The 24,651-nt window shown below is 49.5% G+C and overlaps 1 protein-coding gene across 1 annotated transcript in view; it reads right to left on the bottom strand.

The window, feature by feature from the left end:
• Positions 1 to 22,485, bottom strand: part of eaf2 (ELL associated factor 2) — a 37,297-nt gene extending 14,812 nt beyond the window's left edge. The window contains exons 1-4 of the mRNA XM_072469678.1: positions 22,292 to 22,485; positions 19,104 to 19,198; positions 14,769 to 14,905; positions 13,388 to 13,545 (exon numbers count right to left, since the gene is read on the bottom strand). Coding sequence (XP_072325779.1) covers positions 13,388 to 13,545; positions 14,769 to 14,905; positions 19,104 to 19,198; positions 22,292 to 22,394 — 493 coding nt within the window. The 5' untranslated portion in view covers positions 22,395 to 22,485. The remainder of the gene's footprint in view (positions 1 to 13,387; positions 13,546 to 14,768; positions 14,906 to 19,103; positions 19,199 to 22,291) is intronic.
• Positions 22,486 to 24,651: the final 2,166 nt, after the last annotated feature.

Below are 24,651 nucleotides of genomic sequence, written 5' to 3'. Positions count from 1 at the left end.
CTTATTTTGAGACTGCAGCCCATGTTTCTGAGCACCCCCCTCCCCCCCCCCCCCCCCCCCCTCCCGCCAGGGGAATTTTTCCCGTATCTACCCTGTGAGAATTTTCTACGCTTCAATGGAGATCACCCCTCATTCTTCTAAACTCCAGTGAATACAGGCCCAGCCTCCTCAACTCTCCTCTCAAGGACAATCCTGCTATCCCAACAATCAGTCTGATGAACCTCTGCTGCACTCCCTCTACATTCTTCCTCAAGTGAGGCTCACGTCTGTAGTGGGTAAAGTCTTGGAGGGGATTATAAGAGACAAGATTTATAATCATCTAGATAGGAATAATATGATCAGGGATAGTCAGCATGGCTTTGTGAAGGGTAGGTCATGCCTCACAAACCTTATCGAGTTCTTTGAGAAGGTGACTGAACAGGTAGACGAGGGTAGAGCAGTTGATGTGTATATGGATTTCAGCAAAGCGTTTGATAAGGTTCCCCACGGTAGGCTATTGCAGAAAATACGGAGGCTGGGGACGGAGGGTGATTTAGAGATGTGGATCAGAAATTGGCTAGCTGAAAGAAGACAGAGGGTGGTGGTTGATGGGAAATGTTCAGAATGGAGTTCAGTCACAAGTGGAGTACCACAAGGATCTGTTCTGGGGCCGTTGCTGTTTGTCATTTTTATCAATGACCTAGAGGAAGGCGCAGAAGGGTGGGGGAGTAAATTTGCAGACGATACTAAAGTCGGTGGTGTTGTCGATAGTGTGGAAGGAAGTAGCAGGTTACAGAGGGATATAGATAAGCTGCAGAGCTGGGCTGAGAGGTGGCAAATGGAGTTTAATGTAGAGAAGTGTGGTGAGGTGATTCACTTTGGAAGGAATAACAGGAATGTGGAATATTTGGCTAATGGAAAAGTTCTTGAAAGTGTGGATGAGCAGAGGGATCTAGGTGTCCATGTACATAGATCCCTGAAAGTTGCCACCCAGGTTGATAGGGTGGTGAAGAAGGCCTATGGAGTGTTGGCCTTTATTGGTAGAGGGATTGAGTTCCGGAGTCAGGAGGTCATGTTGCAGCTGTACAGAACTCTGGTACGGCCACATTTGGAGTATTGCGTACAGTTCTGGTCACCGCATTATAGGAAGGACGTGGAGGCTTTGGAACGGGTGCAGAGGAGATTTACCAGGATGTTGCCTGGTATGGAGGCAAAATCTTATGAGGAAAGGCTGATGGACTTGAGGTTGTTTTCGTTGGAGAGAAGAAGGTTAAGAGGAGACTTAATAGAGGCATACAAAATGATTAGGGGGTTGGATAGGGTGGACAGTGAGAGCCTTCTCCCGTGGATGGAAATGGCTGGAACGAGGGGACATAACTTTAAACTGAGGGGTAATAGATATAGGACAGATGTCAGAGGTAGGTTCTTTACGCAAAGAGTAGTGAGGCCGTGGAATGCCCTACCTGCTACAGTAGTGAACTCGCCAACATTGAGGGCATTTAAAAGTTTATTGGATAAACATATGGACGATAATGGTATAGTGTAGGTTAGATGGCTTTTGTTTCGGTGCAACATCATGGGCCGAAGGGCCTGTACTGCGCTGTATTGTTCTATGTTCTATGTTCTAAGTAGGGAGACCAAAACCATACACAATTCTCCCAAGTATGGTCTCACCAAGGCTCTATGTAATTGCAGTAAACCATATTTACTCCAGTGCTCAAGTCCCCTTCCAGTTAAGGCCAGCGTACCATTTGCCTTTCTAATTGCTTGCTGCATCTGCATGTTGGCTTTCAGAGATTCATGAACATGGACACCCTTCGGGCATCAACACCTCCCAGTCCAAACTTCTATTTTTTCCCCTACCAAAGTGGATAATTTCACATTTTTCACAGTAATAATCGCTTGTCACAAGTAGGCTTCAATGAAGTTGATGTAAAAAGCCCCTAGTCACCACATTCCGGCGCCTGTCAGGGAGGCCGGTACAGGAATTGAACCCGCGCTGCTGGAATTGTAAGCCAGCTATTTAGCCCACTGTGCTAAACCAGCCCCTGGTATATTCAATTTGCCGTGTTCTTGCCCGCTCAATTGGCCTGTCTAAATCCCCTTGAATTCGCTTTGCATGCTCCTAACAACTCACTTTCCTACCTAGTTCTGTCTGATCGGCAAACTTTGAAATGTCACAATAAAAGTAAAATACTGCGGATGCCGGAAATCTGAAATAAAATGCTGGAAAGGCTTAGCAGGTCTGGCAGCTTGTGTGGAGACAGAAAGTGTTAAAGTTTTGAAGTCTGCGCACACTTCAAATTAATGATTTGAGGTCACGAGTTCAATTTAGTTTGACAGTTAAGGATTCATGACAGTCAAGGTTACACCCATACCTTTAGAACCTTTCTCACCTACGTTTCTTCATCAGATATGCTCTTTCCTGACTTGACACTTACATAAGGAAATGGTACTGCAGAGAACTACAAAATCGTTGATCGTCAGTAAACGGTCGTCAGATTAAGGTCCTTGCAACCAATTGCAATGTGTTCTTTATTACACAACGCGGAGCCTGAGGGACCAGGACCCGTCACAAACCATCGTAAAACGGAGAAAAAAAGGGCAGGATCGGGAGGTGACCATTCTCCAGATCAGAACAATTTTACAGTCAAGTGTGAAAGCATTCTTCTGAGCTCCCACCCAATTTGAAACAATCTTTAGCCAGGTGAGAACAGGGGTAGGTGTTCAACCCCTTGAGCTTCAATTACACCTGATGCCCCAAGTCAATTTTCCCCACCTTTGCTTCAAATCCCTAAATATTTTCACTGAAACTCCATCGAACACAACCTGGAGCATTTCAATTGACTCCCAGCATCCAGAGCCTTATGAGGACACAAGAATTCCAGATTTTGTATGCCCATTGTGTAAAAGAGTATTTCCTGATTTCCCCAAAAGGTCCAGATCTCATTTTAAGATTATGTCTCCTTGTTCTTCTTCATTTAGTATAATTTAATATTTCTGTAAGCTTCAGTTCTGCTTTTCAAGTTGACAGGATAGGTTAACAAATTAGTTTAAACACCCAATTACCAACAACTAGTCAACAGCACCTAACGCGCTCCAGCAATATACTGTCAACCCGTATCAATTCTGATTTCATCAATTCTGATGATAGTCCGTCAAACTGAAACATTACCTCTGTTTCTTGCTCCACAGATGCTGCCTCATCTGCTGAGATTTTCCAGCATCTTCTGTTTTTATTTCAGATTTCCAGCATCCCTCATATTTTGCATTTTTTTACGGACGGTCGTTGTGTTACTGGATGGAGGGGTCAGTCATTAGGGGGCATAGGTTTAAGGTCCGTGGGGAAATGTTTAGAGCAGATGTGCGAGGCAGGTTTTTTTACATAGAGGGTGGGGAGTGCCTGGAACGCATTGACAGGGAAGATTGTGTAAGCATTAACACAAATACATTAACAGCGTTCAAAAGGCAAATTGACAAATACATGGATAGGATGGGTATAGAGGGATACGGCACAAGGAAGTGCTGAGGGTTTTGGCAAAGGTTGGTATCATGATGGGTACAGGCTTGGAGGGCTGAAGGGCCTGTTCCTGTGCTGTTTTGTTCTAGTTATACATAGGCTAGCTGTGGAGACACGAGTTCAAATCCCACCATGGCAGCTGGGGAATTTAAATTCAATTTGTTAAATAAAATCAGTAATGGTGATTGTGAAATTACTGGATTGTCGTAAACACCCATCTGGGTCGGTAATGGCCTTTAGCGAAGGGAATCTGTTGTTTCACTGGAGGACTTGGGGAATGCTGTAATGTTGAAGGTCCATCTTTTGGATGAGCTGTTAAACCAGCCGGCTGCCCTTACCCAGGTCAGATTCTATGTAACTCCAGAGCCACACCAACTCTGAACTCACATCAGAAATGGTTGAGCAAGACTCAGTTCTATTCACGAAGACAGTTTGCCATTTCTATGCACCTTCTCAAGGGTAAATTAGGGATGGGCAATAAATGCTGATTTGACATTGATGCCCATGTTCTGTGAATGGATTATTAAAAAACAAACAGCGCGCACGACAGGTTGAATAAGTTCTGTCCTGCTTCCGGGTGCGGCGATGACCAGCTAAGTTGCACGTTTCGGCAGCTCCCGTTGGAACGGACTTTTGGGCTCTTGATAGGAGCCCCAACGGCAATTTTTAATGGCCAAAATCACTGCGGTGAAATAGAAGAGAATCCCCCCCCGGATATATATGGAAAAAGGAGAGGATAGCGGCCGGATTGCAGTGGATCCTTTGGAGCAGCGGCAAGGAAGGGAAGCCTGAAGCAAGATGGCGTCGGAAGGTGGCCGTTTGGTATGGGGCCCAGAGCAACAAGAGTTCCTGCGGCGCTGTGTGGAAGAGCTGAAGAAGGAGGTGTTGGCCCCAATGCTACAGGCGATTGAAGGGCTAAAGGAGGCGCAGAGGACCCAGGAGCTGGAGCTTCGGGTCGTGAAGGCAAAGGCTGCTGAAAATGAAGGTGAAATACAGGGCCTGGTGGTGAAGACAGAGACGCACGAGGCACAGCACAAAAGGTGTGTGGAGAGGTTGGAAGCCCTGGAGAATAATTCGAGGAGGAAGAATTTAAGAGTCCTGGGTCTTCCCGAAGGCGCAGAGGGGGCGGACGTCGGGGCATATGTGAGCACGATGCTTCACTCGCTAATGGGATCGGACGCCCCGACGGGCCCTTTGGAGGTGGAGGGAGCTTATCGAGTTCTGGCGCGAAGACCAAAGGCTGGAGAAATACCTCGAGCCATCGTGGTGAGGTTTCACCGCTACAACGACAGAGAGATGGTCCTAAGATGGGCGAAGAAAACTCGGAACTGTAGGTGGGAGAACGCGGTGATCCGCGTATACCAGGATTGGAGTGCGGAGGTGGCGAGAAGGAGGGCAAGTTTCAATCGGGCTAAGGCGGTGCTTCACAAAAAGGTTAAATTTGGAATGTTGCAACTGGCGAGACTGTGGGTCACACACCAAGGGAAGCACCACTACTTTGAGACGACAGAAGAGGCGTGGGCATTCATTGTGGACGAGAAGCTGGAATAGTCTGGCGAGAGAAAGAGCTTCTGGGATAAAGTGGTGGGGTGATTATGTGGGGCGAGGAAGGAGAAGGGGGGGATGGTTTTTCAATTTGTAAATTTTTCAATTCTGTAACTTTTCTCTCTTCCCTCGTTGGGGGGGGGGGGGGAAGAGGAGGATGAGGAACTGTGGGCGCCGGTGGGAAGGAAAGGGGAAGGAGAAGGGAACTGCGCCATTAGGGGCGGGGCCGAGTGGAAAACGCGGGCTTTGGTAATTATGGCGGGAACAGGGGCGCAGGAAGGAGGGGGCCTCGCACAGTGAGGGGCCGAGGGCAAACGGGGAAGCCGAGGTCAGCCAGAGTTCGCTGACTTCTGGGAGCAACATGGGGGGTGTAACTACGCTAGAGGGGGATCTAGCGGAGGGGGGGGGGGTTAACTGGGTTGCTGCTGCTAAGGGGAAGGGGGAGCTGTTATGGGGCGGGGTGGTCGAGACGGGAGGGCACCGTCGGTGGGATATATGGATACATGGGAACCGGGTGAGGAGCTGGGTTAAAAAAGGGGATGGCTAGTCGACAAGGGTCGGGGGGGGGGGGGGGGGGGGGGGGAGGCGGGTAAGGAGCCCCCCAACCCGGCTGATCACGTGGAACGTGAGAGGGCTGAATGGGCTGATTAAAAGGGCACGGGTACTCGCACACCTAAAGAAATTAAAGGCAGATGTGGCTATGTTGCAGGAGACGCACCTGAAACTGACAGACCAGGTCAGACTACGTAAAGGATGGGTGGGGCAGGTGTTTCATTCGGGTTTAGATGCGAAACATAGGGGGGGTGGCTATTTTAGTGGGGAAACGGGTACTGTTTGAGGCAAAGACCATAGTGGCGGACAGTGGGGGTAGATACGTGATGGTGAGTGGCAGATTGCAAGGGGAGGTGGTGGTTCTGGTGAACGTATACGCCCCGAACTGGGATGATGCAAACTTCATGAGGCGTATGTTGGGGCGTATCCTGGACCTGGAGGCGGGAAAGTTGGTAATGGGGGGAGACTTTAATACGGTGCTTGATCCAGGGCTGGACCGGTTGAGGTCCAGGACCGGGAGGAGGCCGGCAGCGGCCAAGGTGCTTAAGGACTTCATGGAGCAGATGGAAGGAGTAGACCCCTGGAGATTTATTAGGCCTAGGAGTAAGGAGTTCTCATTTTTCTCCCATGTTCACAAGGTATATTCACGGATAGACTTTTTTGTCCTGGGAAGGGCACTGATTCCGAGGGTGACAGGGACGGAGTATACGGCCATAGCCATCTCGGACCACGCTCCACATTGGGTAGATCTGGAGGTAGGAGAGGAAAAAGAACAGCACCCACTCTGGAGAATGGATATGGGCTTATTGGCGGATGAGGGGGTATGTCTAAGGGTGAGGGGGTGTATCGAAAGGTACTTGGAGCTTAATGACAACGGAGAGGTTCAGGTGGGAGTGGTCTGGGAGGCGTTGAAGGCGGTGGTCAGAGGGGAACTGATATCCATAAGGGCACATAAAGGGAAGCAAGAGAGTAAAGAAAGGGAGCGATTGTTGAGAGAACTTCGGAGGGTGGACAGGCAATATGCAGAGGCACCGGAGGAGGGACTGTACAGGGAAAGACAAAGGTTACATGTGGAATTTGACCTGCTGACCACGGGTAAGGCAGAGGCACAGTGGAGGAGGGCACAGGGTGTACAGTATGAGTATGGAGAGAAGGCGAGTCGGCTACTGGCCCAACAATTGAGGAAGAGGGGAGCGGCGAGGGAGATAGGTGGGGTTAGAGATGAGGAGGGAGAGATGGAACGGGGAGCAGAGAGAGTGAACGGGGTGTTCAAGGCATTCTATGAGAGGTTGTATAAGGCTCAGCCCCCGGAAGGGAAGGAGGGAATGATGCATTTCCTGGATCAGCTGGAATTCCTGAAGGTGGAGGAGCAGGAGAGGGCGGGACTGGGAGCACAGATTGAGGTGGAGGAGGTGGTAAAGGGGATTGGGAGCATGCAGGCGGGGATGGCCCCGGGACCGGATGGGTTCCCGGTGGAATTTTATAGGAAATATATGGACCTACTGGCCCCGCCTTTGACAAGAACCTTTAATGAGGCCAGGGAAAGGGGGAAGTTGCCCCCGACTATGTCAGAGGCGACGATATCGTTACTTTTGAAGAAGGAAAAAGACCCGCTGCAGTGTGGGTCCTACAGGCCCATTTCCCTTTTGAACGTAGATGCTAAGCTCCTGGCCAAGGTGATGGCGACGAGGATAGAGGATTGTGTCCCGGGGGTGGTCCATGAGGATCAAACTGGGTTCGTTAAGGGGAGACAGCTGAACACGAACATACGGAGGCTGCTAGGGGTGATGATGATGCGCCCACCAGAGGGGGAGGCGGAGATAGTGGTGGCGATGGACGCCGAGAAAGCATTCGACAGAGTGGAGTGGGACTACCTGTGGGAAGTGTTGAGGAGATTTGGTTTTGGAGAAGGGTTTATTGGATGGGTACAGCTGCTATATAGGGCCCCGGTAGCAAGTGTGATCACGAACAGGCAGAGGTCTGACTACTTCCGTCTTTATAGAGGGACGAGGCAGGGGTGTCTCCTGTCTTCGTTACTGTTTGCATTGGCAATTGAGCCCCTGGCCATAGCACTGAGGGGCTCCAGGAAGTACTCAGGGGAGGAGAAGAACACCGGGTATCATTGTATGCAGATGATTTATTGCTGTATGTTGCGGACCCAGTGGAGGGGATGCCTGAGATAATGCAGACACTCCGGGAGTTTGGGGAATTCTCGGGGTACAAATTGAATATGGGGAAGAAGAGTGAGTTGTTTGTGGTGCATCCGGGGGAGCAGAGCAGGGGAATAGATGATTTACCGCTGAGGAAGGTAACAAGAGATTTCCAGTACTTAGGGATTCAGATAGCCAGGAGTTGGGGAACCTTACATAGGCTTAATCTGACACGATTGGTGGAACAGATGGAGGAGGATTTTAAGAGATGGGACATGGTGCCCCTGTCACTGGTGGGTAGGGTGCAGGCGGTCAAAATGGTAGTCCTCTCGAGATTCCTTTTTGTGTTTCAGTGCCTCCTGGTGATGGTCACGAAGGCTTTTTTCAAGAAAATCGAGAAAAGTGTCATGAGTTTTGTGTGGGCTGGGAAGACCCCGAGAGTGAGGAGGGGATTTTTGCAGCTTAGCAGGGATAGGGGGGACTGGCACTACCAAGCTTAAGTGAGTACTACTGGGCCGCCAATATCTCAATGGTGTGTAAGTGGATGGGAGAAGGGGAGGGAGCGGCGTGGAAGAGATTGGAGATGGCGTCCTGCAAAGGAACCAGCCTACAAGCACTGGCGACGGCGCCGTTCTCCCCGAAGAAATACACCACAAGTCCATTTGGGGGCAGTGGAGACGGCATAGGGGAATGACGGGAGCCTCGGTGCGGTCCCCGATAAGAAATAATCATAGGTTTGTCCCAGGGAGAATAGATGGGGGATTTAGAGCATGGCAGAGAGCTGGGATTGTGCAACTGAGGGATCTGTTCTTAGACGGGACGTTTACGAGTCTGGGAGCGCTGACAGAAAAATATGGGTTGCCCCAAGGGAATGCATTTCGGTACATGCAACTGAGGGCTTTTGCGAGGCAACAGGTGAGGGAATTCCCGCAGCTCCCGACGCAGGAGATTCAGGATAGAGTGATTTCGGGGGCATGGGTGGGGGATGGAAGGGTGTCGGATATATACAGGGAAATGAGAGACGAGGAGGAGATCATGGTGGATGAGCTGAAGGGAAAATGGGAAGAAGAGCTGGGGGAAGAGATTGAAGAGGGGCTGTGGGCAGATGCCCTAAGTAGGGTAAACTCTTCGTCCTCATGCGCCAGGCTTAGCCTGATACAATTCAAGGTTTTGCACAGGGCGCATATGACCGGAGCAAGGCTCAGTAAATTTTTCGGGGTAGAGGATAGGTGTGGGAGATGCTCGAGAAGCCCAGCAAACCACACCCACATGTTTTGGTCATGCCCGGCACTGCAGGGGTTCGGGGTGGGGGTGGCGAATGTGCTTTCGAAAGTGGTGGGGGTCCGGGTCGAGCCAGGCTGTGGGTTGGCTATATTTGGGGTTGCAGAGGAGCCGGGAGTGCAGGAGGCGAGAGAGGCTGATGTTTTGGCCTTTGCGTCCCTAGTAGCCCGGCGAAGGATGTTGCTTATGTGGAAGGAAGCCAAACCCCCGGGCGTGGAGACCTGGATAAATGACATGGCAGGGTTTATAAAACTAGAACAGATAAAGTTTGCACTAAGTGGTTCGGCTCAAGGGTTCACCAGGCGGTGGCAACCGTTCATTAACTACCTCGCACCTCGCAGAACGATAAAGGAAATGGGAAGGTAACAGCAGCAACCCAGGGGGGAGGGGGGGGGGGGGGGGGGGGGGAAGGGCTCGGGTGGGTCCTCAGGGGTGTTTTTGTATAGATATTTGTACTTGGTTATGTATATTGGATTGTTTGATTTTATTATTTGGGAGAGTTATTATTTTTGTTATGGCAGTTGCCATTTAGTTTATATATTATTTATTTACTTGTTAAAAACGGTCACTGTTATTTATATTGTTTTATTGTTGTAAAAAGGGAAAAACCTTTGTACTGTTTTTGTTTGGCCGAAAAATTTGAATAAAATATATTTTTATAAAAAGAATAAGTTCTGTCCTGTGAACCTCTCAATGATGCGAGCTGTCCTTGCTGTTAGCTCACCTTACTGGCCGTTTACAGACATTGTAGCTCAGCGAGAGGTTATTCAACTGATCCAACCTCATTTCCCAGCCCCCTTCCTCATTCCCGTGCCACGAGGTTGCGGGCGTGTTGGGTAGGGAGTGAGCACATCAGAACTAGATACCCAAGAGAAGTTCCAAAGCCTAACGTCCACACTGTTTCTTGTAGGATGCTTATCAGCAGAGAGCCGAGAGACTTGAGGTAGATTTGAAACAAGGTCGCGGTTGTAAGAAGGACAAGTGTACTAATAATTTCTAACAATGTGCTTAACCCACAGAAACACAGTAATTCACCTAAAGAAAGAAACCATTAAATTTGAGTCTCCACTTGATCATAGGGGGACAGCAAATGGAGAAGGTTAAAGAGAGATTTCATGCAAGAGCAACAGATTGGCTTGCCCCTGGAGTAAGTGGGAGAAGTGAAGTTTATTTTATTCATTCATAGGATGTGGGCGTCGCTGGTTCATCCAGCATCTCTCGCCCATCCCTCATTGTCCTCGAGAAGGTGGTGGTGGCAACTGAGTGGCTTACTCAGCCATTTCAGGGGCATATCGAGTCAACCACATTGCTGTGGATCTGGAGTACCATAGAATCCCTACAGTGCAGGAATCCATTCGGCCCATCAAGCCTGCACCGACCCTCTGAAAGAGCACCCTGCCTAGGCCCACTCCCCCGCCCCACCCCTCAACCCCACCTAACCTGCACATCCTGGACACTAGGCTGGTTTAGCTCAGTGGGCTAGACAGCTGGTTTGTGATGCAGAAGGAGGTCAGCAGCGCGGGTTCAATTCCCGTACCAGCTGAGAATTCTCCCTCAGTGTACCCGAACAGGTGCCGGAAAGTGGCGACTCAGGGCTTTACACAGTAACTTCACTGCAGTGTTCATGTAAGCCTGTTTGCGACAATAAAGATGATTTATTTTTATATTATTTACTCAGGGGCAATTTTAGCACGGCCAATCCACCTAACCTGCACATCTTTGGACTGTGGGAGGAAACCGAAGCACCCGGAGGAAACCCACGTGGACACGGGGAGAACGTGCAGATCCCACACAAACAGTCAACCAAGGTCGGAATGGAACCCGTGTCCTTGGCACTGTGAGGCAGCAGTGCTAACTAACCACTGTGCCGCCGTGCTGCTGGTATAGGCCAGATCGGGCAATGATGGCAGATTTCCTTCCCTAAAGGAAATAGTGAACCAGATGGGTTTTTACAGAAAATCAGAAACCATTATGGTCACCATCAGACTAACTTTGTAATTCCAGATTTATGAATTGAATTTAAATTCCACCAGCTGCGGTGGTTATGGAGTGTTAGGTGATAGAAAGGTGTTGCTGAAACTGAAAGAATCTCTTGGACATTTACGTGACCGGCCTTGTTATATTGAGCAGAAACCAGGGCAACGTGAAGAAGAAAGCAACAACGACTGGATGCCAATGAGAGGTGGATACTGAGATGGATGTGTGGAGTGAAGAGAAGGGACAAAAATCAGGAACCACTACATCGGGAGGTCAGTGAAAATAGGGGCAGCATCGAAGGAAGTAGCCAGGAGGAGATTGAAATGGTCTGGTCAACTGTGGCGGAGAGGGGTAGGAAAGAGGGCTGGTTTAGCTCAGTGGGCTAGACAGCTGGTTTGTGATGCAGAAGGAGGTCAGCAGCGCGGGTTCAATTCCTGTACCGGCTAAGAATTCTGAATTCTCCCTCTGTGTACCTGAACAGGCGCCGGAATGTGGCGACTAGGGGATTTTCATGGTAACTTCACTGCAGTGTTAATGTAAGCCTAAAAGTGACAATAATAAAGATTATTATTATGTGGTGAGGAGAGCAATGGAGATGGGACTGCCAGGAAGCAAGAGGAAGAAAGCTTAAGACCAGAGAGAACGACGTGGTGCCGAGAGGCTTAAAAGCAGCAGGATTGTGTGATGGAATACTCTCTACTTGCCTGGATGAGTGCAGTTCCAACAACACTCAAGATGCTCGACATCACCCAGGACAAAGCAACCACTTCTTCCCACCACCCACACACAGTGGCAATAGTGTATACCATCTACAAGATACACAGCTGTAACTCACCAAGGCTCCTCAGGCAACACCTTCCAATTACGACCACAACCATCCAGCACAACAAGGTCAGTAGACATGGGGACAGCACCACCTGGAGGTTCCCCTCCAAGGTACACACCATGCTGACTTGGAAATATATTTTCCTTGACTGCCACTGGGTCAAAACCCTGGAACTCCCTCTCTTACAGCACTGTAGGTGTACCTACGCTGCGTGGACTGCAGCGGTTCAAGAAGGCAGCTCACCACCTTCTCAAGGGAAATAAATGCTGGCTCAGCCAGCGATGCCCATATCCCACAAATGGATAAAATAAGGAGAAACTGTTTCAGGATTGGTAGCCAGAGGACAGATTCCAGATGATTGATAATCAGAGGCAAAATGATAATTTTTTTATACCCAGCTAGATTCTAATCTGCAACGCAATGGCAGAAACACATTGGGCTGGATGAACCTCCCTAGGATGCCCGGTACACGTTCCCCAATGGGACAGAGAATTGGGCATCGGGGCAAAATCAGGATCGGAACGCGATGCTCCGATCTCCTAATGGCGGAGTGAACGAGTTCCACACCTCACGCCAGTGGGAGATGTAAATCTGGTCGCCGTGTCCGAGAATCACGTGGGCATGGTTCACTTGTAGTCTTCTACAATCGTGGCCCTGGCGTGGTGGACCTCACGGGGGCCAAGGGGCTCCAACGGCCCACTGTGAGGTCCACCACACCAGGGCCACAATGTTTTTTTTCAAATCGTTCATGAGATATGGGCGTCGCTGGGCTGGACCAGCATTTATTGCCCATCCCTAATTGCCCTTGAACTGAGTGACTTGCTAGGCCATTTCAGAGGGCAGGAGTCAACTACATTGCTGTGCATCTGGAGTCACATGTAGGCCAGACCAGGTAAAGACACCAAATTTCCTTCCCTACAGGACATTAGAGCCTATCCAAGGACCGCCCCCCCGACCCCCCCCCCCCCCCCCCGCATAGCGGTCCCAACCACTGGATGATCCCCCCCCCCCCCAAAAGTACGGGGGTGACCCGACCCACAATCTCCCCCCCCCCAAACCGGGACCCCTATTATTAGGGAGACCCCGTCCCCTCCGGGACTCCCATGATAAGGACCACAAGGGGATTGTAAAACTGGTGCAATTCAGCTCCGGCAGGAGAACATAGGGCCGAATTCTCCGCCATTGGGATTCTCCATTTTGCCTGCAGCCCGGGGGTTTCCTGATGGCGTGGGGCTGCCCCTCAATGGGAAACCCCATTGACCAGCTGGCGAAATGGGAGAATCCTGACGGCGTGCCGAACCAAAAATCTGGTGCAGCGGGACAGAGAAACCCGCCCATAATCTCCCAAACGGAGAATCCACCCCATTCAATCTTCACTCTCAAAAAGGGTTTGGAGAAATACTTGAGAAGGGAAATAATTGCAAGGGCGATGCGTAAAGAGCGAGAGTGCGAGGGGATGGCGGCAGGGCGGGTTACTTGGCTATCTCTTTCAAAGATCATCCAAATGACATCAGCATGTTAGAGACAAGAGAGAGACAACAAATCAACACCACGTACCTCGCTCAATGTCATCCATTTGAGAAGCTGGTGACATTTTCTCCTTTGGAGGAGAACTCTTTGGTGCAAAGGAGGCCCTGGCGTTGAGGCGCATTTGTTGCCCCAGGCGATTGGTTTGCTGATCAAGGAGAGACTGGATTTTGCTACTTCCTTCCGCCCTGAATAGAAGCATTGAATTTTTACACAATAGAAGCTGCCCCTGTGCTTCCCTCCACACCAGACACACAATGTAATCCAGACACAATATGGATCCTATTTACTCATCATCAACGTTTAAAATTGTTATTCACAAACCACCTGCGTCCTCCGAGCAGGATTCTCAAATAATGATGAATCAGCCCAAGCGGAGCAGAGCGGTTGGGCCGAGTGGCCTAATTCTGCTCTTATGTCTTATGGTCTAAGCCTCCATTAGAATGAGGCAGCACGATGGCGCAGTGGTTAGCATTGCTGTCTTATGGCGCCGAGGTCCCAGGTTCGATCCCGGCTCAGGGTCACTGTCCGGGTGGAGTTTGCACATTCTCCCCGTGTTTGCGTGGGTTTCACCCCCACAACTTAAAGATGTGCAGGCTAGGTGGATTGGCCACGCTAAATTGCCCCTTAATTGGAAAACTTAATTGGGTACTCTAAATTATTAAAAAAACAAGGAATGGTACAGCATAGGTGGGCATTGGGTCCATCGTGTCTGTGCTAGCTCTTTGAAAGGGCTACGCAATTAGTCCCATTCCCTCGCTCTTTCCCCATAACCATGTAACATTTTCCCATTATGTTTACATTCAATTTCTTTTTGGAAGTTACCATTAAATCAGGTCATGAATTCCAGATCGCAACTACATAAAACACTCTTCGCACCTCCCCTGGTTCTTCTGCCAATTATCTTAAATCTGGTCCGACGGCCTTTGCGGCAAGAGAAACAAAAGTCATATTCGACCCAAAACATTAAGTCTATTTCTTTTCCCACAGATGCTGCCAGAGGTACTGAGTGTTTCCAGCACCATCTGTGTTTAATTCAGATTTCCAGCATCTGCAGGATTATGCTGCCAGAACAAACAGTTTATCTTTGCTTGCTCTATCAGTATATTTAATAATTCTGACCATCGCTATTAAACCTCTCCTTCACCAAAAACCACCATCCCAGCCTCTTGGGTCTCTAAACATAACCAAAATGCTTCCTCCCTGATATCATTCTAGTACATCTCTGCATCCCAGGACCCTCTCTAAGAATTCCGGTGCTCCTTTTACAGTCAATTCCTTTCACATTTATTGCAATGCATTTCTGTTAAAGATAGTCCTTGGTCATTGATGTACACAGGTGTCGTGGAGTGAGAGAGCACACTGGACTTCAGGTATTGTATTAACACACGTGACAGGGTGTATCACCCACCTGGTTTTCTTCACGGTGATGTTGCTGCTAAGTTTCTCCAGTCGATATTCCCCAGTGTCGTGATTTACAATCAGAACGCACTCCTTCAGGTAAGGTCTCTTTGAGCCTTTAAACACCGACACGGGTGGCGTTGAACCCTGTGAAGCAAAGTCGGTCATTTCAGTTTGGAAGGGGAAGCAAATCAATCGCGCTGGGGCCGACCGGCATTATGTCAACAATGTGTGTGGCCTGGGGCAAGACCAGAACATGCGGTGGAAGCGGATTCAATTATTAACTTTGAGAAATGAGAACTGGATCAATGATTGAAAAGGAGAACTTTGCAGGGCCATAGGGTAAGAGCAAAGGCTGATGTCAAAGGGCCAGTACAGGCAGGGTGGGCTGAATGGCTTCCTTTCTCCATAATTCAATGAGGTTGCAAAGAGAGACAGGAACAAACATGGAGAAACGGTTTCTAGTGACAGAATGGTTGGTAAGAAGAGAACACAGATTTAACAGTAATTGACGAAAGAAACAGACATCTGATTATGATGCTCTGGAATGTGATGTCTGAAAGGGTGGTGGAAGCAAATTCAAAAATAAATTTCAAAAGGGAATTGGATAAGTACTTGAAGCAGGAAAACAATGGCATGACTGCAGGGAAAGAGGAGAGTGGGAGTGATTGGATAGAATTACCAAAGAGCCGGTACAAGACGCGACTGACGGGTCACCGTCCTTCACTGCTCTAGGATTTGTGAAGTGAACTGAGAAACTCGGTGACTGGTTGACACGCCCAGTTAGAATTATGAAGATCGAGGCAAGAGGCTGATCGAGGCTCAGTCTCCCATCTTAGACGGGCGTTGTGGCTCCTTCGCTAAAGGAATTTCCCCTATTCTCATCCCAACTGAAAAACCCAAGCAAAGGGTCAAGACTGGTGGAGCTGAGCACCAAAACTGAAAAAAAAAAAGAGAGAGAGAAGAGAAAGTTAGCCTGAAGTTGCGCAATCTAAACTGGTGTTTGAAAAAGCTGTAGGTCATCAGAGTAAGGGGACAGTGAGTACAGAAAATATTTCTGTAGTTTTGCCATTCAAGAAAAGAGGCATTAGAGTAACAGGCGGTGCAATGAATGTTCATCTCCACACAAAGGCGACGGGGATATGGCGATATATTTTCAAGTCGGGATGGTGAGTGACTTGGAGGGGAACCTCCAGGTTCCAGGTGGTGGTGTTCCCAGGTATCAGCTGCCTTTGTCCTTCTAGAAGGGAACAGTCATAGGCCTTGAAGATGCTGTCTAAGGAGCCTTGGTGTGTTCCTGCAGTGCATGTCAGTGGCGGAAGGGGTAAATATTTGTGGGAGGGATGGTAATCGAGTAGAGCTGCTGGAATGTTGTTGGAGCTACACTCATCCAGGCAAGTGGAGATTACTCCATCACACTCCCGACTTGTGCCTTGTAGCTGTCTGAGGTTTTGGGGAGTCAGGTGAGTTATTTGCCATAGAAACCGCCAGCCTCTGACCTGATCTTGTGGCCACAGTAATTATATGGCTAGTCCAGTTCAGTGTCTGGTCAATGAAACTATCATAGATTGTCATAAAAACCTATCTGGTTCACCAATGCCCTTTAGGGAAGGAAATCTGCCGTCCTTACCGGGTCTGACCTACATGTGACTCCAGACCCACACCAATCTCTTAACTCTTAACAGCCCACTGAAGTGGCCCAGCACACCACGCAATTCAAGGGAAATTAGGGACGATCTTGCCAGCAACACCCACATCCCATGAAGGAATAAAAGGAGAGCAGTTAGTTATATTCTCAAACAGACCAGTTCACAACGTACAATGGCAACATTGCATGTGTGAAAATACGGTTGAATATTTATCATAGAATCCCTGCAGTGTAGGAGGAGGCCATTTGGCCCATCAAGTGTGCACCAACCCTCAGAGGACCTACCCAGGCCCACTCCCCATCCCTGCAAACCCACCCAAACTTTAGGGGCAATTAACCATGTCCAATCCATCGAACCTGGACATCTTGTAAATATTTATCTCCAGTAAGCGTCAAACTGTATTTGACAGAGACCTTGGGCGAGTGCCGTTCAGTGCTGGTCTCTACAAATGGGGATCACATGGAATGGCACTCATGGGCATCTCCCAGGGGATCGCACGTCTCTAGGCCTTTTGGGTAGGGTGGTCAGCCTGGCACTGCCAATGCTCTCAGATGACACTGGCAGAGGCACTGCCAGGGTACCAGGTTGGCACTGCGAAGGTGCCTAGCTGGCATTTTTCATATGCCGGTGATTGGGTTGGGGGTACCCTGTGTGGGTGTTGGGGGCGTTGACCCTCCTCTACTGCGTTGAGGAAGGGCTGGGGGGGTCATGTCGGGGACCTAAGAGACTAAAAAAAAACAGCGCAGCACGGTAGCATGGTGGTTAGCACAATTGCTTCACAGCTCCAGGGTCCCAGGTTCGATTCTCGGCTTGGGTCACTGTCTGTGCGGAGTCTGCACGTTCTCCCCGTGTGTGCGTGGGTTTCCTCCGGGTGCTCCGGTTCCCTCCCACAGTCCAAAGATGTGCAAGTTAGGTGGATTGGCCATGCTAAATTGCCCTTAGTGTCCAAAATTGCCCTTAGTGTTGGGTCGGGTTACTGGGTTATGGGGATAGGGTGGAGGTGTGGGTTTGGGTAGGGTGCTCTTTCAAAGAGCCGGTGCAGACTCGATGGGCCGAATGGCCTCCTTCTGCACTGTAAATTCTATGATTCTATGACACAAAACCACAAGAAGAGCAATTGGGACAGATGATTAAAATATCAGTCAAACAAGAAGTCACTCTTAAGGAGAAGAAGAAAAGAGAGGTGCATGGGTGTGGCCATTTGTCTACTTGGGTACCCAATTTGAGCAGGGTGCCTTATTGGCCGATTTGATGTACCCAGCCTCGAGGGGTGTGTTTATGTCCGATTTGATGTGCCCAGCCTCGAGGGGTGTGTTTATGTCCGATTTGATGTGCCCAGCCTCGAGGGGTGTGTTTATGTCCGATTTGATGTGCCCAGCCTCGAGGGGCGTGTTTAAAATCGAAATTATCGGTCTCGTCTGTGCCTGTGAAAGTCCAGGTCAGGGCAGTCCTCGCAGCTCCGCAGAGACCTCACTGAGCCTTATGACAACCTCATGCTACGTTGCTTGTACCGTGATACATGTATATGTAAAGCCACACTCCACAATGTTCTAGAGCAGCTGACATGAGGAGGGGCATAACAGCAGCCTGGTAAAACTCTCCACACCTATCTGTGTCTTCTCAACCAGGACATTGCGAACCATAAAATGCATCAGGTTACTAGGCAGCATCAACACTTGCACACTTAATTCTTCATTATAAGCACATTTAGAATCTTATCTTAAACCTGCTTTGGCCTCTCCAAGGCTTACTCTAACCTGGAAATGTACAATTCCCCACATTTAGTCTACTCCAAGTCTCTTGGTTCATTACATGAGGTATTTATACTCGTTTGAGCAAAAGATTCAAATCAGTAGCTATCATTCATTTATTTTTATGAAAAAGAGTGAGTGGGCAGCACGGTAGCACAAGTGGATAGCACTGTGGCTTCACAGCGCCAGGGTCCCAGGTTCGATTCCCCGCTGGTTCACTGTGCGGAGTCTGCACGTTCTCCGTGTCTGCGTGGGTTTCCTCCGGGTGCTCCGGTTTCCTCCCACAGTCCAAAGGCGTGCAGGTTAGGTGGATTGGCCATGATAAATTGCCCTTAGTGACCAAAAAGGTTAGGAGGGGTTATTGGGATAGGATGGAAGTGAGGGCTGAAGAGGGTTGGTGCAGACTCGATGGGCTGAATGGCCTCCTTCTGCATTGTATGTTCTATGTACATCTGCACTTTGGATTTGGCGAGGTGTCCGATATTCTCAAGGGATGTCAATGGCCACCTGAGGAACTGAATTACAGAATTGAGAGCAACTGAAGGGGCGACTCCAATGGTGGAGCGATTAATATTGGGGATACGCAAGAGACCAACATTGGAGAAGCGCAGAGATTTTGGAGGGTTATAGGGGTTGAGGAAGTTGTACAGATAGGAAGGTATGAGGCCATGAAAGGATCTCCGAGTCGCCACACTCCGGCACCTGTTCAGGTACACAGAGGGAGAATTCAGAATGTCCAATTCATCTAACAAGCACATCTTTCGGGGCTTGTGGGAGGAAACCGGAGCGTCCGGAGGGAACCCACGCAGACACGGGGAGAACGTGCAGACAGTGACCCAAGACGGGAATCGAACCCGGGACCCTGGCGCTGTGAAGCAACAGTGTTAACCACTGTGCTACCGTGCGGCCCAAAGTGCCATCAGCAGGAGCAATTTACAAGCTTACTTCAATGTTTGGAAAGGTGATTGTGATTTGTTCCCCTTTCCCAACTTCGAGATCTCCTTCGCATGCCGTGTCGATGGATGCTGGTTTGAAATCATCTGGAATGAAAAAGCAGGCATCGTTTTACAGTGACCAAGGGCTGTGGCAGACTGCAAACCCCTTTGTCCAATAAATGAGGCACTGACTGACTGCCTGGTATTACATGAAGCTACGCACAGCTGATCCAGGCAGTTCCAGTGCCCGGTTCATGCATGAAAACAAGTAGCTGACCTCCGAGATTGAAATAGCAATCAAACTGTGAAAGGTTAACAAAAAATGTGTGTGTGTGCGGGAGTAAAAGTGACCAGGACACTAGAGACCCCCATTTACATGTGGGTTTCAGGCGAGTATAGATCCATCCCGTCTTCCAAAGTCAAATCGCTGCTGAATCTTTGCTGACTGGGCTCGCGAGAAGGATGGCCACCCGGGTCAAGGGGGTCTTTGGGAAGTTGTATCTAGAAACAAAACAGAACGGGGAGGTAGAAGTGGAGAATCCAAGTTGGGGGAGGGTACCCTGAACTCAGAAACTTCTGTTTGAGGTAAATTGCGTACAAAACTGGCAGGGAAGAAAATCAGCTTCTCCATCAAGTCTGCCTGGCACCAAGATGCCGGAGTGATGTGGTTAAACACATCCTCCTCTCCGCCACAGCTGTGAGAGCTGGGAGGGGGCGGGTGGGGGGAGCAAAACACAGAAAAAAAACCAAGTGGGTTCAGGGAAAATAATCCTCTGGAAAACGCCTCTCAATTAGGACCACTGCATCTTTTGAGGGAAATCTATGTGCAAGGACAGATGCAGGATTATGGGGAGAAATCGGGGCAGTGGCATTAGTTTTGGATTTCCCCAACAAAGAGACAATTAATTGACCTCTATGAGGTTCTATGTTCAATTGGTTAATATCTGCTGTCAGCCTTGATGCTGACCATCAGCATTAGGGGCTGGTTTAGCACAGTGGACTAAACAGCTGGCTTGTAATGCAGAACAAGGCCAGCAGCGCGGGTTCAATTCCCGTACCGACCTCCCTGAACAGGCGCCGGAATGTGGCAACTAAGGACTTTTCACAGTAACTTCATTGAAGCCTACTTGTGACAATAAGTGATAATTATTATTATCCTTCAGGCGGGTATGGCGAGGGTGTGAGGAGAGAGGCCAGGGTGGTAGCAGGATTAATTTTGTGCATCATTTTAATCATGAAGGATACACCTTATTGAATTACAAGACGGGAATTCCCTCACGCCCAGCCACAAACATTTCCTGAAAGCCTGCACTTCATCAGGAGCAATCAGAACCACCAGGAGCTTACCCATTGGCTGATTCATCCTCTCCCTAACCCACAGCACTGAGCAGAACTGCAACATCCTATTGGCTACTCCAGCCAAGATGAAGATAAACCTGGGAAATGTGCCATCCTGAATCGTCAAGTCCCATTACATTTATCTACTCAGCAATCATGGAGCACATGTACTGTTTAATTACACAATTCATACGTAAATGCAAGTTTAGCAAACTGCCATGAGTCACACGCCCATTGCAGACTGGAAACCAGGAATTCCTCGACAATCACAGTGCTCTCCACTACCTCCCCTTTCCCCTTCATTTCATCCCTCTTTCCTTCGTTATTCCCCATTTTCTCCAATTCTTCCGCCTCACCTTCTCCAGCTCTCCTCCATTGCTCCTTCCAAGCCCATTTCAGTCTTCATTCCTCCTCCATTTTCAAGTCATTTTCACTTTCATCTGTTCCCCCTCTCGTCAAATACCCTCCCTCTCCTTATTCTCCAGTCTTTCCCCCTTGCTTTTCCTTCCTACTCACCTTCCAAGTTGTTCCTCTTTATTCCTCTGCTCCTCTATTCCTCTTCAAAGTGCTTCTCCCTAATCACCATTTCTCTCAACCTTTTCCATTCCTTCTCCTCCACGTCCCAATGTTTCTTTCAACTCTTCCTTTGCCATTTCTCGTTCATTAATCTCCAGCCACGGAATGGTGACAGCACAGGAGGCAATGTGGTTCATCGTCTCCGTGACGGCTCTGCAAGACCAACCCGGCTCGTCCCAATCCCCCATCCTTCCCCCATAGGCTGGCAAATTTCTCTTCTCTTCACTGATCATCTAATTTCCTTGTACAAAGCGCCGATAGGAGTTGCCTCCAACACAACACTCAGACAGATCGTTAATTACTCACTGCGTAGAAGGATTTCCCCATTTCTCCTCTGGCTCTTCTGCAATTCATCTTACATCAATCAGTGTACTCTGCTTCTCGACACTTCCGCCAATAGGAACAGTTTCTCTCGATGCTGTCTGGACCCGGCTTGATTTGGAACACCTCCATCACCCCACTCAACCCTCTCTGGTCCAAGGAGAACACACACAGCTTTTCCAATCGATCCCACAGAACTGAAATTCGTCCTCCTGGAATCCAATCTCTCAAATATTTTCTGCACCCTCTAATATTTCCAACCACTTTCCATATTCCCCCTCCAAATTCCTTTATCCTTCTTCATCCGAGTGCTTCTCGCTGATTATCCTTACCTCTCGCCCCATGTTACTCTTCCCAAGTCCCCTCTGCCCCAAGTCTCCCAATTCAAACCCCTCCTCTATTAGATTTGCTTTCACAGTCCACTCTCACTATAATTTCCCTTAAACCCCCTCCTCTATAAATTCTCTCAATCCCCCTCCTCCCTCAATCCCCCTCCTCCTACTATATCACTCAATCCCACTCCTCACTATAATCTCCCTCAATCTCCCTCCTCACTATAATCTCCCTCAATCCCCCTCTATATAATCACCCTCAATTCCCTATCTCTATATCCCTCAACCCCCCCTCCGCTCTATATAATCTCCCTCAATCCCCCTCCTCTCTCTGTCATCTCCCTCAATCCCCCTCCTCTCTCTGTCATCTCCCTCAATCCCCTCCTCTCTCTGTCATCTCCCTCAATCCCCCTCCTCCCTGTCATCTCCCTCAATCCCCCTCCTCTCTCTGTCATCTCCCTCAATCCCCCTCCTCTGTCATCTCCCTCAATCCCCCTCCTCTCTCTGTCATCTCCCTCAATCCCCTCCTCAGTATAATTTGCCCCTGCCCACAGTTCCCTCCTCCCGCAGCCAGGGGGCGCATTCCCTGGGCTGACCCCGAGCCAGCCGCCGGCAGAGGGCCGCCACTTACATCTGATGGTGTGAAAGCCGCACTTGGGCTGCCTGTCAAAGCTGGAGCCCAGCTTGAGGAGGTGCTCCTTGTGGTCAAAGTGAGAGAGGGCTCCCCCATTCATCCTGCCAGCCCCGCTTCTCCCCGGCTGCCGCCTCTGTGGCCGCGGGCGCCGCTCCACCAAACTTTACGGCTGAGGCCGGGGGGAGGAGACAAAGATACAGGATCCACCCCTCTGCCTGCCTCCTATTGGTTCCGATCTGTGATTGACGGGACAGGCCCGCAGCCGCCCCTCTTCGTGATTGGTCCACTGCGCTGTCTCTCAGGTCAGGATTGTCAGGTGGACGCTGCGTATTTGGACCCGCCTCTCTGACGTTCAGGCGTACACGTTGACGGCATGAGGCTGGCGTGGGCGGGGCTACATTGGCGTGACCAGGCTGGTGGCCCCGCCCCCTTATAGTAAATGGTCCCAATGGCAATGTGTGGCAATGAAGACTTGATTTATATAGCACCTTTCACAACCACAGCACCACCCAAAACAGCATCCTTGTGGCACAGAAGGAGGCCATTCAGCACATTGTGTCTGTACCAGATCTCCAAATAAGCAATTCTGTCAAAGCCATTCTGCTTGTAACCCTGCACGATCTTCCTTTTCAGACAATAATCCAATTCCCCTTTGAATGCCTCTACACGATGGCACGGTGGTTAGCACCGCTGCTTCACAGTGCCAGGAGCCGGTTCCATTCCGGCCTTGGGTGACTGTGTGGAGTTTGCACGTTCTCCCCGTGTCTGCGTGGGTTTCCTGCGGGTGCTCCGGTTTCCTCCCACCGTCCAAAGATGTGCAGGTTAGGTGGTTGGCCATGCTAAATTGCCCCTTAGTGTCCAAAATTTCAGGTGGGATTACTGGGTTGCGGGGATAGGGTAGAGGTGTGGTCTTAAGTAGGGCTTTCCAAGGGCTGGTGTAGACTCGATGGGCCGAATGGCCTCCTTCTGCACTGTAAATTCGATGATTATTTGATCCCATTCCGTCCTTGGGTGACTGTCTGGAGTTTGCACTTTCTCCCCGTGCCTGTGTGGGTTTCCTCCGGGTGCCCCAGTTTCCTCCCACAGTCCAAAGATGTGGAGGTTAGTTGGATTGGCCATGCTAAATTGCCTCTTAGTGTCCAGGGATGTGCAGGTTGGGTGGGGTTACAGGGATAGAGTGGGGCAGTGGGGAGCAACGTTCTTTCAGAGGGTCACTGGGCTTGATAGGCCGAATGTCCTCCTTCTGCCCTGTAGGAATTCAATGGCTCTTTTCCAGACTCTCAGGCAGTCCATTCCAGATCTTAACACCTCACTGCGTGAGAAAAGTTTTGCTTCTTTTGCCATTTACTTTAAATCCGGGCCCTCTCGATCTCAGCCCTTTTTGAAGGGTGGTCATTATGGTAATGGAGGGAAAATGGCAGCCACATTGCGCACAGCAAGATCCCGCAAGCAGCTATGTGATAATCTGGGTGACTGACTGCTTTGTGTTCTTGTTCCCTTTAGACTCAGAGCCGGTAATGATCACATTGTAAGCTTATAACGATGAGAGCACTTTATGTTTATTGCTTGCCATGCTGCCTTGTACCAAGGAAGGGCCGGTTGGAACTAGTTATGTTACACACACACACACACACACACACACATGAGTCTGCAATGCAGCTGTGGCCTCCAGAATATGCACAGATAACAATTAGTTCTTAGGTAATTATTTCCAGATAATCATAGAATCCCTTCAGGGCAGGAGGTCTTTCGGCCGATTGAGCCTGTACAGACCCTCCGAAAGAGCACCCCACCCAGGCCCATGCTCCAGCCTATCCCCGTAACCCCACCTAACCTTTTGTTTTTGGACACTAAGGGGCGAACCACTGTGCCACCGTGCTGCAATACATAACACCAGCCACGCCGGGTTTTGTGGAACTGTCCCATATCTGAGGCGGTTATCCGGTGTCCTGGGTTGTTTGCTACTGGGACACTTTTTGATCTCAGATTTTCCATGCTTAATTTAGATTTCACGCAAGTGCAGTCAAAGGCTCATCAGCAACCGCTGCTCATTCATAATCTTTATTGTCACAATGTGGAGATGCCGGCGTTGGACTGGGGTGAGCACAGTAAGACGTCTTACAACACCGGGTTAAACTCCTGGTTTAGCACAGGGCTAAAGAGCTGGCTTTTAAAGCAGACCAAGGCAGGCCAGCAGCACGGTTCAATTCCCGTACCAGCCTCCCCGAACAGGTGCCGGAATGTGGCGATTAGGGGTTTTTCACAGTAACTTCATTTGAAGCCTACTTGTGACAATAAGCGATTTTCATTTCATTTCATTTCAACAGGTTTGTTTCGAATCACTAGCTTTCGGAGCA

The sequence above is a fragment of the Scyliorhinus torazame genome, chromosome 2 (genome assembly GCF_047496885.1).
Source record: "Scyliorhinus torazame isolate Kashiwa2021f chromosome 2, sScyTor2.1, whole genome shotgun sequence".
Lineage (NCBI taxonomy): Eukaryota > Metazoa > Chordata > Chondrichthyes > Carcharhiniformes > Scyliorhinidae > Scyliorhinus > Scyliorhinus torazame.
This window is presented reverse-complemented; position numbering and strand designations above follow the sequence as displayed.